At 41.7% G+C, this 14,109-nt stretch overlaps 1 protein-coding gene across 3 annotated transcripts in view; it reads left to right on the forward strand.

Annotated features, from left to right (window-relative positions):
• Nucleotides 1-14,109, forward strand: part of LOC148321103 (anillin-like) — a 31,823-nt gene continuing 17,714 nt past the window's right edge. The window contains exons 1-9 of one of the 3 annotated variants that reach the window (XM_088278527.1): nucleotides 1-193; nucleotides 2,321-2,471; nucleotides 4,399-4,827; nucleotides 6,778-7,104; nucleotides 8,728-9,006; nucleotides 10,162-10,358; nucleotides 10,468-10,572; nucleotides 11,551-11,662; nucleotides 13,448-13,746. In XM_088278527.1, coding sequence (XP_088134653.1) covers nucleotides 176-193; nucleotides 2,321-2,471; nucleotides 4,399-4,827; nucleotides 6,778-7,104; nucleotides 8,728-9,006; nucleotides 10,162-10,358; nucleotides 10,468-10,572; nucleotides 11,551-11,662; nucleotides 13,448-13,746 — 1,917 coding nt within the window. In that variant the 5' untranslated portion in view covers nucleotides 1-175. The remainder of the gene's footprint in view (nucleotides 194-2,320; nucleotides 2,472-4,398; nucleotides 4,828-6,777; nucleotides 7,105-8,727; nucleotides 9,007-10,161; nucleotides 10,359-10,467; nucleotides 10,573-11,550; nucleotides 11,663-13,447; nucleotides 13,747-14,109) is intronic. The other 2 variants (XM_088278528.1, XM_088278529.1) reach the window with 2 other exon arrangements.

Below are 14,109 nucleotides of genomic sequence, written 5' to 3' on the forward strand. Positions count from 1 at the left end.
CGCAGTAGGTCGGCGCTAAAATTCGAATTTGAACCGAAGTTGTTTTGTGCAGAAGTAGAAGTCAGGAAGAGAAGAACCTCCGTCGGTAGATTCGCTTCCGTTCGAACTGCCTTTGGGGATATTTTAGTATAATTGAGCGTTTAGAATTGCATCAGTCAACACATTCGTGGCCAGAATGGATCCGTTTACGGAGGTGAGTAGAAACACGTATATCCGTTACCAATTTATATTTAGAGGTACGAAGGGATTATTATGAAAGTATTTAGTTATATAAAGTGTTTGGCCAACATGGCATGCTAATATTATTACATTGCCGTTTCCAATAGTACAGTACGTGGAAAGAAACCAGCGAGTGGCTATTTTGCAGTGAATCATTTACTGTCAACTCAGAATATGCAAAGTATGTGAGTCAGGAAACAGCTACTTTGTGCTTTAAAAATCGGATGCCCTTTTTGAAGGGAGATACGTCTGTTATTTTTTTGTTATCTATTGAAGGTCATTTAGAATTGTCCGAAGAACAGTGATAAACGCACAACATAGCAGGAATTTAGCATCAGATGACTGTTGGTCAAAAGAATGCTGCTCAATTACCATAATGCGTCAGCACAAGAAAGCTTTTGAAGACATTTGAAGGCGTAACCCAGTAGAGAAAATGTCATGTAATGCCCCATTTTATTTTGAAAAAATCCCGTTTATTTTGGTAACAGGAAGTTTACATCTCTCTCTGACTTGATTTTCTTATGGGAATGTCACTTTGGTGATAATGACTTTCCAATTGGTCAAAGTCAGTGTTAGTTTGTGTTGTTTAGTTATCGAATAAGCTTGACCAGTTAGCAAAATAAATGCTTTTTCAAATTAAAATGGCGTATTGAAATAGAGAAATATGACATTTTCTCTAATGGGTTAGAAACCACAATATTGAGTTACTCATCTCCTTAAGCCTTTTTTTTTAATTTGTCAATTCAATTCCATCCAGTGTCATGACTTTAACCACTGTGGACTCATGCTCAACGTTTTCCCCGTGACTGGAGTAGTGGTGTAGGCATTTTTGTGCTGCAACAGAAATGTGACACAGCTTGCATAGTTAAGGTGCAATGCTGTAAATCAGTCCAGACCATGTTAAAAAAATCTTTCACTGCCATTGACGGGTATCTGAGCCAAAAAGTACATAAATTTTACCTGGGCTGGCAGTGTGTGAATTAATGGCTGTTGGATGCCAAGTGGAGCTAATGTTGCATAGAAAAAGCAAACGGGTGAGTTTATCTTGTGTGGACAAGACTTTTCATGTGTGTTCTGTCATTCCATGCTATGTAGTTCTTGCTTGCCATAGCACTCATCATTTACGGCCCTGTTTTCGTTCCGAGCAAAGCACAAAGTGTACGGTATTCTAACTGTGCAAATGGGTGGGGTTTTCTTTATTTTGCTATTTTGATAGACTGTGGAGGTACAAATGGGTGGAACATGACATTTGCATCTTTATGGACTGGAACGGAGTGTTTTCTCGGCCAATTCTTTCCCACATTTGCATCAAAATCATGGCTGTACAGAGGCTCTGCACGCCAGAGGACACCGTGCTTGACGATTGAGAATTATTATAATTTTTTTTTGATGCGCTGGAGTTTGACATAGGCATGTAAAAAGCAATATTTCCCCTTTCGGAACACATTTGGACATTTACCATGCATTTATTGTTATCGAGGTAAAATTAATCAATTTCTCGAAGTATTGATTTGAGGTCATATCGCCCAGCCCTAACTTGAAAAATGTCTTGGAATAAATGTAAAATCACCAAATATGAAGTATATTTTAATTCAAAGAAGAGAGTGCAATGATCTGTATTTACTAATGTACTTTGAATGCTATTTTTACCATTTGGGTTCAGTTATTCTTGTCCACTGTCCAAATTATCTATGAAGGCAGATAACGTTCAACGTTGTTCTGAAAATGTTTTGGAGTTTCACTCCAAATTGGAGACTGTCGCTTACGGCTGACATTGGCCAGTAGAGCCGTGTTTCAAAAAAAAATAAATAATTTCTTTAAAAAAAAAAAAGTTATAATTGAGTTTCCTTTTTGTGGCGCGTGCTTTTGTTCCACTGCATAAGACTGATCAATTGTGCGACTTTCCAGTTTCTAATGCAAAGGTCATGCTTTGGTACACCTGTTATAGACAATTGAACATATGATATATACTTGTGTTAAAAAATCTAAGCAATGTAAAATAACAACTGTTCAGTACTTTCAGATGTCATTTGTACGGAAGCTGTTTCATTATGCCCTTTTTTGGAAATCTAAAGCAACCAAAATGTTTGAATCTCATCAGAAACTGTTGGAGCGGACACGGGCCCGGAGAGAAAACCTACAGAAAAAGATGGCAGGAAGACCAAATGCATCAGAGCGACAGATAGTGAAAAGACCCCGAGAACCACTGGCTGACAAAAATGATGGGATCATTAAAACAGTTATTGCTGAAGGTATGATTATTGTCACATGAACCAGATTGACTATTTCACAGGCCTGGGCGATATGACTGAAAAGTATTTCATGATATACAAGTATTTCATATCGTTCGATGAAACAATATGGATATTTTGATTATACTATTGAAATGTAAGGACTCAGAGAAAAAGGTTCAATTTAGGTAATTTTATTTACTCATACACGACTTCACCTTTAGTGAGATTCAACACAACAAAATGGCCAATATATACCGTATTTTCCGGACCATAGGGCGCACTTTAAAGTCCCAAATCTTCCGCTAAACAAACGAGGCGCCTTGTAAAGCGACGCGTCCATTATATGGACTGAGCGCCCATTATGTGGACTGAGCATCACTCTCGACCATCAACCCTTTTACTCATTGGGCTGTTCGGAGTGCATGTTAGCACACCCTGCTGGACAAAGTCTGAGTCATCTGTGCTTTGAATTGACTGTGACTAATACATTATGTGACTATGGTGTTTGGGTGATGGTGTAGGAGAAAGCTGGACAAAAGGGCAGCTGTCCACAATGTTGTAGACTGTCTTATCATTTATGTTATTGCAAGCAAGAAACGTCCCAGGTTTAGAGAACAGACAAAAAGCTCAAAGCACAACAGCACATCTCTCTAAACAGCCATGCACATCTCTCTAAACAGCTATGTGATTGGCTGAGTCTGAGTGGCTCCCAAGAAGCCATTGCTGTAATTGGCTAAGGCTGAGTGGCTCCCAAGAAACCATTGCTATAATCTTTTTGTTATTTTTATTTCTTTTGGGTATATAGATGGCATGAGAGATACATGTTTTGTGTTAATCTTATTTCTTTGTTTCATTGTTTCCTTGTATGCTGAGTTTTTTTGGTTTTGATTTGAAACCGTGACTCTAAGGAGTGTGGTGACCAGTGAAGTCCCTCCCCTGACATTGTCTAGTGGATGTATAGCCATGACACCTTGTATTGGTTAGAGCAGTTATTCCTAATAGTTTCAGGACTTAGCTAGCGAGAGCTGAGTTAGCCAGCTAGCTAGCGAGAGCTGAGTTAGCCAGCTAGCTAGCGAGAGCTGAGTTAGCCAGCTAGCTAGCGAGAGCTGAGTTAGCCAGCTAGCTAGCGAGAGCTGAGTTAGCCAGCTAGCTAGCGAGAGCTGAGTTAGCCAGCTAGCTAGCGCGAGCTGAGTTAGCCAGCTAGCTAGCGAGAGCTGAGTTAGCCAGCTAGCTAGCGCGAGCTGAGTTAGCCAGCTAGCTAGCGCGAGCTGAGTTAGCCAGCTAGCTAGCGCGAGCTGAGTTAGCCAGCTAGCTAGCGCGAGCTGAGTTAGCCAGCTAGCTAGCGCGAGCTGAGTTAGCCAGCTAGCTAGCGCGAGCTGAGTTAGCCAGCTAGCTAGCGCGAGCTGAGTTAGCCAGCTAGCTAGCGCGAGCTGAGTTAGCCAGCTAGCTAGCGCGAGCTGAGTTAGCCAGCTAGCTAGCGCGAGCTGAGTTAGCCAGCTAGCTAGCGCGAGCTGAGTTAGCCAGCTAGCTAGCCGCGCGGTGCGCCTAATATACACGGAAATAGCACCCTCAACTGGTGTTGCGCCCTTTGATGCAAGCGCGCCTTATGGTCGTAAAAATCCGGTAGATTAAATAAATGCCTTTTTGAACCTGACGTACATAGTAGCGCTGGGCAATTTGGCTGAAAAATGTTTATAATATGTAAATATTATCAGTAAATATTGATAATTAGTTCTTATTACCTACTACAAATAACTGTTTTGTGTACAATTTAAGGAGCAAAGTTGCTCCTCCAGCAGTGACCAATAGTATAGATTTAAAAAAAAAAAAAAAAAAGACATTTACCAAAGTGTGATTTATGAGGATTTGGCCCGACGTTATAGATATTGAATTATCGCCCGGCCCTACAACTTCATCCCATCTTATTTGTTTTCATTTCTCCCAGTTCCTCAGACATCCTTGAAACCTTCTCCATCCAAGCGCAGGTGCTCAGCAGAAAATGTTAAGCCTGCAGAGGAACAAAAGAATCAAAAGCAACCGCCAACCCTTGTTCTCCCAGATCCCCCAACAGACAAGAAACCCCCTATTGCCCCTTCATGTGTCGGACCTACTTCTACTACGGAGGCGTCTGAAGCCCAACTATTTGCCCAGACTCCACATGCAGAGTTGAAATCTGTTTTGTCAGTGTCAGAAAATATTGCTATGGCTGCAAGTCCCAAAATGCAGAAGTCTGGGGTTGATGACATCATGCCTGTTAATCCTGTTGTACTGAAGAGCATGGAAGACCCAGTAGAAAGTTCAGCTCCCCCTGCCGCTACGATGAAGTCACGTCTACAGAGGCTTGCTGAACAAAGGAAATGCTGGGATGGCACTGGTAAGCATTATTTATTTATTTATTTATTTTTTTCCATTTAATTATTTTTTATTTTTGCTAGCACTCCAAGTTGATTAAAACCAGGGCTGCATGATTTTTGGAAAAACATACTACATATACTATAAAATTATAACACATGTTATAAAACTAGAGCTGCAAGCAGCTATGAAGGGCCTTTGCAACTACCAGCAGTGATGGGTCGATGCCATTTTTTATTTTTTTTTATTTTTATTTTTTATAACTTATAGCGACACCAAGGATTGCCCGTTACAGATCCAATACTGATCAGATCATTTGTGTCATTCTAAAAGTTGTTAATTTGTACAGTTTGATTGATACTGACCGCTAAAAACGCAATCTTCACTGCACAACAACAACTATTTTGGTCCGCGAAAAAAAGAAGGAAAATATACATAATTCATGTGTACGGTATTTTACACGGGCGGCACGGTGGACGACTGGTTAACACAATGGCTTCACAGTGCAGAGGTCGTTAGTTCGAGCCCGACCCGGCCTTCCTGTGTGGAGTTTGCATGTTCTCCCCGAGCCCGCGTGGGTTTCCTCCGGGTACTCCGGTTTCCTCCCACATTCAAAACCTGTATGACAGGTTGATTGAACACTCTAAATTGCCCCTAGGTATGAGTGTAAGCGCAGATGGTTGTTAGTAGGTCTGCACGATATGCCGTTTGATCAGCGCGATGGCGATGTGCGCATGCACAATAGTCACATCGTAGGATGTGCGATGTTACTATTTTTTATTTTTTAAATTTTAGAACACGGAAACTTTTGGTTTGTAAAAGCATCACCCTACACTATGCTCTACATTGTAGAAACTAAACAGACCGTCGCTGGAAAAAAGTTTTAGTTTTCGTAAATTTCCCAAGTCAAAAAAGGTTTTAGTTGAATTAAAAATTGGCATACAAGGTTTCCATCCAATAGCACAGACTTCCTGATTGACTACTAAGGATTATGCATTACAAACAGATAGGGAGGGGCGCAGTGCGATGCTGAGGGGGGCGCGTGTGACCCTGAGGATCATGCTTTTTTTTCCCTGCCGTACTACAATAAAGTGTAATTGCACATCCACTCTAGTAGTTGGCAGTGGTGCTCTCCTTGCCTATTGTGTGCGCGAGTATTAACACTTCTGTGTAGTTTTGTTTTGGAACGAAAATGCTATTGTTGTGGTGGAGAGTGAGTGGTGTGGTAGGGGCGTTTACTTTTTGCTAAGGGGGGGGGCGTAACAAAATAATTGAGAAGCGCTGCCTTAAAACAACATAAATAAACAGAAACTCAATCATTTAAATAACATAGACTTGTTCGAATACAGTACCACAGGTCCAAACGCGATCAAACGTATGTCTTCTCCAATTGTAACAGCTTGCTGTTATCAGAACGAAGTAGCCTACCGAGTGTCGCTCTCGTCATCGTCACGAAAAAAAGAAATTTCATCGTTGACGAAAACAGCACTGCATGGTACATATAAAATTGTAGACGTGGTTCAATATTGTGAGAAGACGTAAAATATATGCTGTATCCTCGGGGTGTCCAGATTAGTGATTGCCAGGGCCGATATTTAGCATTTTGCCGATTATCGGTGTCAGCCTTTCCTTTTTTTTTTTTTTTTTAAACTTTCAAGGCTGATGTCTTTTAATTTATCGGCCTTGAGAGTTAAAAAAAAATGTAAAAAAAGAAAAAGCCAACTATCAGCCCCGATATTTGGCCCAACCGATAATCGGTCTATCACTCCACCACAGGGATCGATTTTAAACAAACAAGCCAGCAAACGTGACTTTTTTCACTCGTTATTGTCGACAAAAAAAAACCACCCAGATAGTAAATAGTGGCAACAATTACGCCACACTGATTCCGCAGAACGAGGAAGTAGTTTTGCCGTTTTTATTTTCTCCCTTTACAGATTGTGATTGCCTAACTTATGTTTCACCTTTCCAGACTCGATTGATGAAGACTCTACACCTCTGTCTCTGTCGAGAACAAATGTTGTTGTCTCAACTTCAGGCCCCACTCTGCACTCAGAAACTCCAGTGAGGCGGAGAGAAAAATTGGCCATGCTTGCTGCCACCATTGAAACTTGGGAAGATGACTTAAGCCATGTCAATATTCAAAAAGAGAAAGCCCCGACAAAGCCTGCTCCAGCTTTTGGTTTCAAGTCAGCCTGCAGAGATGCAAAAGTGTCTGCTTCCATTAAACAATCCACTGTTGATCCTGTGGTGACCAGCTCAACAGAGAGCAAGTATTCATCACTCTCAAATCAGGCAAGTTATCTATATAATTTAAAATTATTAGTAAACATCATTTTCTGTCTTTCCAACTACACTAACAGAAACTTTTTTTTTTTTTTTAATTTTGTGAGCAGTCTGAATTAGAGATGTCCCGATCACGCTTTTTTTGTGACACAAGTCCAAATCCAAGTCTTTGGTTTTAAAGTATCTGTTGCTGACAAGTCCCGATCCGATACTTAGGCAGTGCCTATATTCGCTGTCAGGCGGAATCCTCATTCAGTCATCAAGACAATTTTACAGGAAGTCAAAAATGGGAGGCTTGGTTGAGTTCCCAAGTACTGCTTCGTTCAAGTTGGCATTGATTAACAAACCGAAGCCGGCTTGCAGCAGAGTACTAATGAGTCCGCGATCATGTGAAGCCTTTGCAAACGTCTCAAAAGAAAAGGTCTGCCCGACAACGTATTCACAAACGGTTAAAAGATCTAAAGCCATGAGTGATAAAACAATCAATAAATAAAACACTGGCTACGTCTACATGGACACAGTAAAAACCTGATCGGAATTGGAAAAAAAAAAGCTTCACACCCGATCAAGCCCATTCCGATTAAGATTTTATTCCTAATGAGAGACCTGGTTTAAGACCGAACGATTTATTGTTTTGGAACATAAATCGTGATGTCAGACAATGCAATTTTGAGATCGTCAAAGCTGCGTTTTTTTTTTTTTTGTCTTAAAAGGCACTGATTCCACTCACCCATGAATCTGCGGCATATTACTGTAAACAGGTCACACTAACCAGCGCCTATCTAGTTCTTCTAAAAAAAAAAAAAAAGGCAATACGTCTACGTCAAGCTGCCGCCCCTACTTGACTACTTGAATGCTAGGCGCTGAGATAGCTTGCGCCGCAGCAGCTTGGACTTTATTTGTACGAAATATAAATCCGTCCGTAGAAGCAGCAAGGAGCTGGGTGATGCAGCTCCTCTCCTCTTTGGTGGAAAAATAAACGACCCCACTAACAAGCAGTGTTTTCACATTGGAGGCGAATGAGTAGGTGCGAAGCGTGCTAATCGCTAAAAAAAAAAATGCAGAGTTGGAAATACCCCAAATAAGTGCTTCGATGTACACTCAACTGTTGACACATTTTGACTAGAACTGCTAAATGAACTTTGCTTCACATCTCATCCGTTATTCTATGCGGTGACTATCAGCGCCAATGGCATGTAGCGGTACTACTTCTCACGCATGCGCAGAAGGTACGGAGTAGTTGGCATCCCCGCCGGCTTTTGGGGTGTGTGCTTCCGTCATTTTCCAGTCTGACGTGCCGACTTCAAGGCTGACGTGACAGTTGGCATCAATATCTGACGTCAGATTGGTGTGTTGAGGCCTTTCATGAAATGGTCATTTTTGACCGTGAACAAAAAAAAAATGTTTAACTCAAAATAAACACCACATGATGGTTAATTAATCTGTAATCTATTTTTTTTGGAACCAAAAACCGGCATTGGTATTTGCTGAAGGTGAAAAATAAAGTGACTTTTAAAACGCCTCAGTTAATTTTAAAATGATGTAATCAGTAAAATAACTGTTAATTTTTCAAGGAAACTGTGGGAATGCTGCACTGGACCATGATGATAAGAATCGATTTTCTCTCAACAGGCAGCACACCCCTCCATGAGGTCATGCCCTGAGGTGACTGCCACCCCTGCAACTAAATCAACACTTAATTCAGCAACAAGACCCCAGAAAGCCTCAGTCAAGGCAACTGTTGTGCCGCCGGAGTCCCAATCTTCACGATCAGTGCTTCAAAGCGCTCTCAAAACAGATGCCGCTTCAAGTGATCCCAATTTTGATCCCAGTCTTTGGAAACCACAGCTCTGTACTAAACCAACTATTTCCAGCCCCGCTGGTCCTCTTGCGAAGAAAGCTGTTGCGAGTCCTGGTAAAGTATAATGCTGCTTATTAGGGCTTAACAATTCTCGGGAAAAATTGAATTTGCAAATATCCTGACATATATTGCAATTTCCATTCAATTCACGATTTTCTCAATTGAAGCTTCAACCCTTAAGAGGCGGTGTGAGTGAAGCAGTCCTTTTTCCTTTTAAAATGGTCCAATGAAGTACGACCGACTGCTTTTCTCACCCTCGCCTTAAGTATGCAATCAAATATAATTGTGTGCCTGTATGTAAAAATAATTTATTGAGTTTCTTACTAATTCATAAATGTGAGATTATTTGTTTCCCTCCATATTTCTGACAGGGATTTTACTGCTTCAAACTGAGGCTGAAGATTTTGCCATCTGACCCGAAATTCATATGCTATAAATTGAATCCCTTCACAGTAATGTTGAGTGTAAAACTTAAAACTAAGTATTTCTGAATAGATTATATACAAGGATCATATTTATTCTTCTCTGCTTTTCATTTTTCAAATTTAACATTTTCATGTAAACATGTCTACAGTTCAACAAATGAAAAGCATACATTACAGTCCCAATAAATACTTTTTAATGATAATGCCATTTTTCTACAAATAGCTAGTTGCTTTTTGACTTAACGCAGTTCGAGCCAAATCTCCTTGAAATGTGACCTTCATACCAAAGCACTTATTCTGGTCTATTACGACACGTAGTTCACTTTAGCATTTATCTTAAGTTTTTTTTCTAGTTGCTCGAGGTTGCATGCACCACCTCTGCCTTTAGTTGGTTACACTACTTGGCTGCTGGGAAAGCAGGATGATGGGTGACTGTGTGGCGCGCTTTTTTTTTTTTTAAACCTGTTTGCAGCTGTTTTGTTGGCGCGACCTGTCCCAAATAACGTGCCGCTTCTGAGTCGTGAGCTTGGGTGGAAATCCATAGGTCTCATATCACAAATAAATTTAGATCCAAAAACGATTAATCGTTCAGCCCTAATGCTTACTGTTGAATGTTGCACAACGATAACGGCGTGAACATTTTTGCATTTGTCCTCACTTTGCCGTCAATCAAGCTTGAAAGGTTTTTGTTTGATAGCTGTCGTAGTTGCGTCAAAGAATAGGAAATGTTAACTTGCGCCTTCCTGCACATTATAACAAACTGTTTTTGTTTTATGCCTAAAAGGTGTACAGGTTAAGTCTTTCCTGGAACGATTTGAAGAGCGATGCCATGAGCGTACAACCTCCCCAGCAGGGCGAAGCACCCAGCAACCCACGGCAAATCAGTTGGCTACACCAAGCAATAAACTTGTGCAAAACAGGCTCATGGCTACCCAAGCAGCCAAAACAACCACAGCTGATCTCACCCAGAAACAAAAACTGGTAGGTCAATACACTGTGGGTTGTATAGTTCCTCCGACCTATCCTCCCTGTCTGATAAATTATCCACCATGAAAGGTTGCACAAAATTCACAATAATTTCTCTTTTCAGGAACGTGAGACTGAGCTGGCTCAAATTCGGAATCGGCCCCAGGGAAATAATTTGTGGAAAATCAAAGATGCAGGTTCAGAAACCATGAAAACCATGCATCTCAAGGTTGTAACCACCTTTTTATACCTTGTGTTTGTTCGTGTGCGCTTGTTTGTATTTTCTAATCAGACCAGGTGTCATTTTAATCAAATAGTAAACTGCCAATCAGAATTAGCCCGAGTGTTCGACTCCTGATTGGTTAAGAATTGTGGCACATTATTCACGCCTGCATCGCAAGCCTGAATCCTCGCTTTGTATGCGTAGCAAAGAGAAACTGCGAGCGTAAAACCAATTTTGCGCGTACACGTGGAGGGTTTTGTACTTTCAATTCCATTGGACCTCAGGAGATATGGCCCAAAATATGAAAATGAGGAGTCCGATTCACATCATAGACGAACATTGTCCAATTTGAGAAGTACACGTTGTCTCTTTGCTGTGTTCCTGCGTTGCCAGCTAAAATTAGCCGTTATCAAAGACAAAGACCTTGCATCCTTGACCTTCCAAAATAGATCCCTCTCGACAAATTTTCAAGGTAAGCCAAGCAGACTATCGAGCATTCCTCATGACCAATCAAGCGCCAGCATCTCGACAATGCCATGGCAATACATGGTAGCACAATCAGACAATCTCTTTTGTTTGACAATGTTTGCCGTTGATGTGAATTTGACTAAAAGGTTGTTGGTTTTTGTTTAACTCTCAAATAAATGTGCACTTTCTTTGACATACTTTGTCAGTGGTTCTCAACTAGTGTGACGGGGCATATTAGTTGTGCCGCGTGAGCTCTTAAAGTATTCGTTTATTCATGTTTATTTGGTCAATAAATGTTTATTTCTAAAAAATATATCTTTGGTATGCCAGACAGGGGAAAAATCAGCTTCAATAAATAAAATAAATCAGCTTCTATTAGATGGCAGAAAGTACAAGTATGTAATTGGTTTGGGTAATTTTTCAAACTTAAAAATATGTGCCTTTGTTCAGTAAAGGTTGGGAAACACTGCTTTGTGTTGGTCTGATAAATGTACCTCTTTCTTTGCTTTTATTTAGGAAAAACTTGACAAATCTGTGGATAGCGACAATGCTTCATTTGAGCCAAAAGATGACCCAAAACCACCTTTCCCCGAGGCTGCAAAAACCCCAGTAAAGGACGTTCCTCCAGGTATCCACAGCATTTTCACATGTTTCATATTCACTTGTACCTCTTTTAATAGAGGCAATTGTCAGCTTTTGATGATGCTGGTGATGTGGCAGCGAAATGAACTTCCATCCATCCATCCATCCGTTATCTGCCGCTTATTAGGGGTCGAGTCGCAGAGGCACCATCTTCAGTAGGAAAGCCCAGACATCCCACTCCCCAACTACGTCTTCTAGCTCTTCCGGAAGGATCCCCAGGTGTTCCCAGGCCAGCCGGGAGACGTAGTCTCTCCAGCGTGTCCTGGGTCATCCTCTGGGCCTCCTGCCGGTGGGACATGCCCGGAAAACCTCACCCGGGAGGCGCCCAGGAGGCTCTAATCAGATGCATGAGCCACCCAACTGGCTCCTCTCAATGTGGAGAAGCAGCGGCCCGACGCTGAGTCCCTCTCAAATGACTGAGATTCTCACCCTATCGCTAAGGGAGAACCCAAACACCCTGCGGAGGAAACTCATTTCGGCCGCTTGTAACCGAGATCTTGTTCTTTCGGCCATAGGTGAGGGTAGGAATGTAAATTGAGAGCTTCGCCTTTTGGCTCAGCTCCTTCTTCACCACGACAGACCGATACAGCGTTTGCGTCACAGCAGACGCTGCACCGATCCGACTGGCGATCTCACGCTCCATCCTTCCCTCACTTGTGAATAAGACCCCAAGATAATTGAACCCCTCCACTTGAGGCAGGGTTTTGTCCCTGACCTGGAGATGGCACTCCACCCTTTTCGGACTGAGGGCCATGGTCTCAGATTTTGGAGGTGCTGATCTTCATCCCAACAGCTTCGCACTCGGGTGCGAACTGCTCCAGTGAGAGTTGGAGATCACGGCTTGAAAAAGCCAACAGTACCACATCATCTGCAAAAAGCAGAGATCCAATACTGAGGCCACTCTCATTGCCTTGACTGCGCCTGGAAATTCTGTCCATAAAAATTATGAACAGAATCAGTGATAAAGGTCAGCCTTGGCGGAGTCCAACCCCTACTGGAAACAAATCCAACTTACAATGTCCACCTAACTCTGACATCGGCTATACGAACTTCAATCCTTTGATCAAAATTAAAAAGCTGCCAACTGTTACGGATTGCCCGTGTTTTGTGTTGGGAGTCACTGAATGCTAGCTTGTCTAGTCCATATAGAAGCATTAAAAAAAAAAAAATGGGCCACATTGCTCAATTTGGTTGAAAATGAGCAAAAATACTTAGATATTTGTGATTTATGTTTGACAACCGCGTTCTTCTGCTGGTGGATCCAGTGACATAGTGCTCACTGATGGGGCAAAAAGAGCTCGCAAATGAGTCCGCTAACGATTTGAGGCTAACTCCGATTGGGATTTGCCTGTGTGTTTAATAGTTTATTCCCACATATACAATAGAGAGTCACTGATGGTGTAGGGGTTCACTCGCTCGAATTGTGTGCGGGCAGCGTGGGTTCAGTTGCCACTCAGTGACGGTGTCTGTCTGCCCTGTGACTGGCTATCGACCAGTTCAGGGTGTCGTACGCCTATCGCCCGTAGTCAGCTGGGATAGGCTCCAACACCCTCCCGCGACCGTGTACAGGATAAGTGGTGTGGATAATGACATGACATACAATACAAGCACGCACTTTCTATTGTATAATTTGAAATGGAGTAAAACCCTTTCCACACAACTCCAGTCTCGCATTTTTGCCCAGTCATGGCTCAGTCTGTTTTGATGTTGATTTTAGCTTATTTAATATGACCATATAAGCATGTTTAACATAACTGTTTTCAAATTCCAGATTGTGGGTCCCTCATTTGTCCCCCAGCATCCACATCAAGTCCAATGAGAAACCACACGGACAAGGACAAAATTGCTGATGCATCAAAAGTTGAAAATAATGAAGACAAGGAAATGGAATCGAATGTTGACCACTCCATCGACTCCACAGTTATAAATGATCTGTTTGAAGGCGTTCTGGAGCAGTGTGAGGACCAGGATCATGAGGAGGAAGATGCATTGAATGTGTCTTCCATGTCCCTTCTCACACCACTGGCTGAGACTGTGGCTGCTGTGGTGAAGAGTCCAGAGAGGATGATGGTATGCACAATATATCATTTATGATCATAAACATCAGGCATGTTCATGAATGTCCTTTTTTTTTTTTGCTCAGATCGCACCTCCCATAAAGACAGCCAATTTGTTGACCTGTGCAGATCAGTATTCATTATTGAAATTATTTAATTGGGTGGGGAAAAAGTCACACACACATGTTCCTGTGTAACAATCTCCAAGCTCTGCTTTTCAGTAATTACTTCAAATTTTTTTTTTCCTTTTTGTTACTTATTTTTGTTGTCTCTTTTTCATTCTTGTGTGCTCTGTGGAAGTCCCACTTCTTTTGCCAAAGTGGCCAAACATTGTTCCAGCCTTCGTAAATATGGTTTTAAAAGGATCATTCACCCC

The sequence above is a fragment of the Idiotropiscis lumnitzeri genome, chromosome 16 (assembly GCF_059441095.1).
Source record: "Idiotropiscis lumnitzeri isolate Australia: NSW breed Sydney's pygmy pipehorse chromosome 16, RoL_Ilum_1.0, whole genome shotgun sequence".
In the NCBI taxonomy this organism is placed as follows: domain Eukaryota; kingdom Metazoa; phylum Chordata; class Actinopteri; order Syngnathiformes; family Syngnathidae; genus Idiotropiscis; species Idiotropiscis lumnitzeri.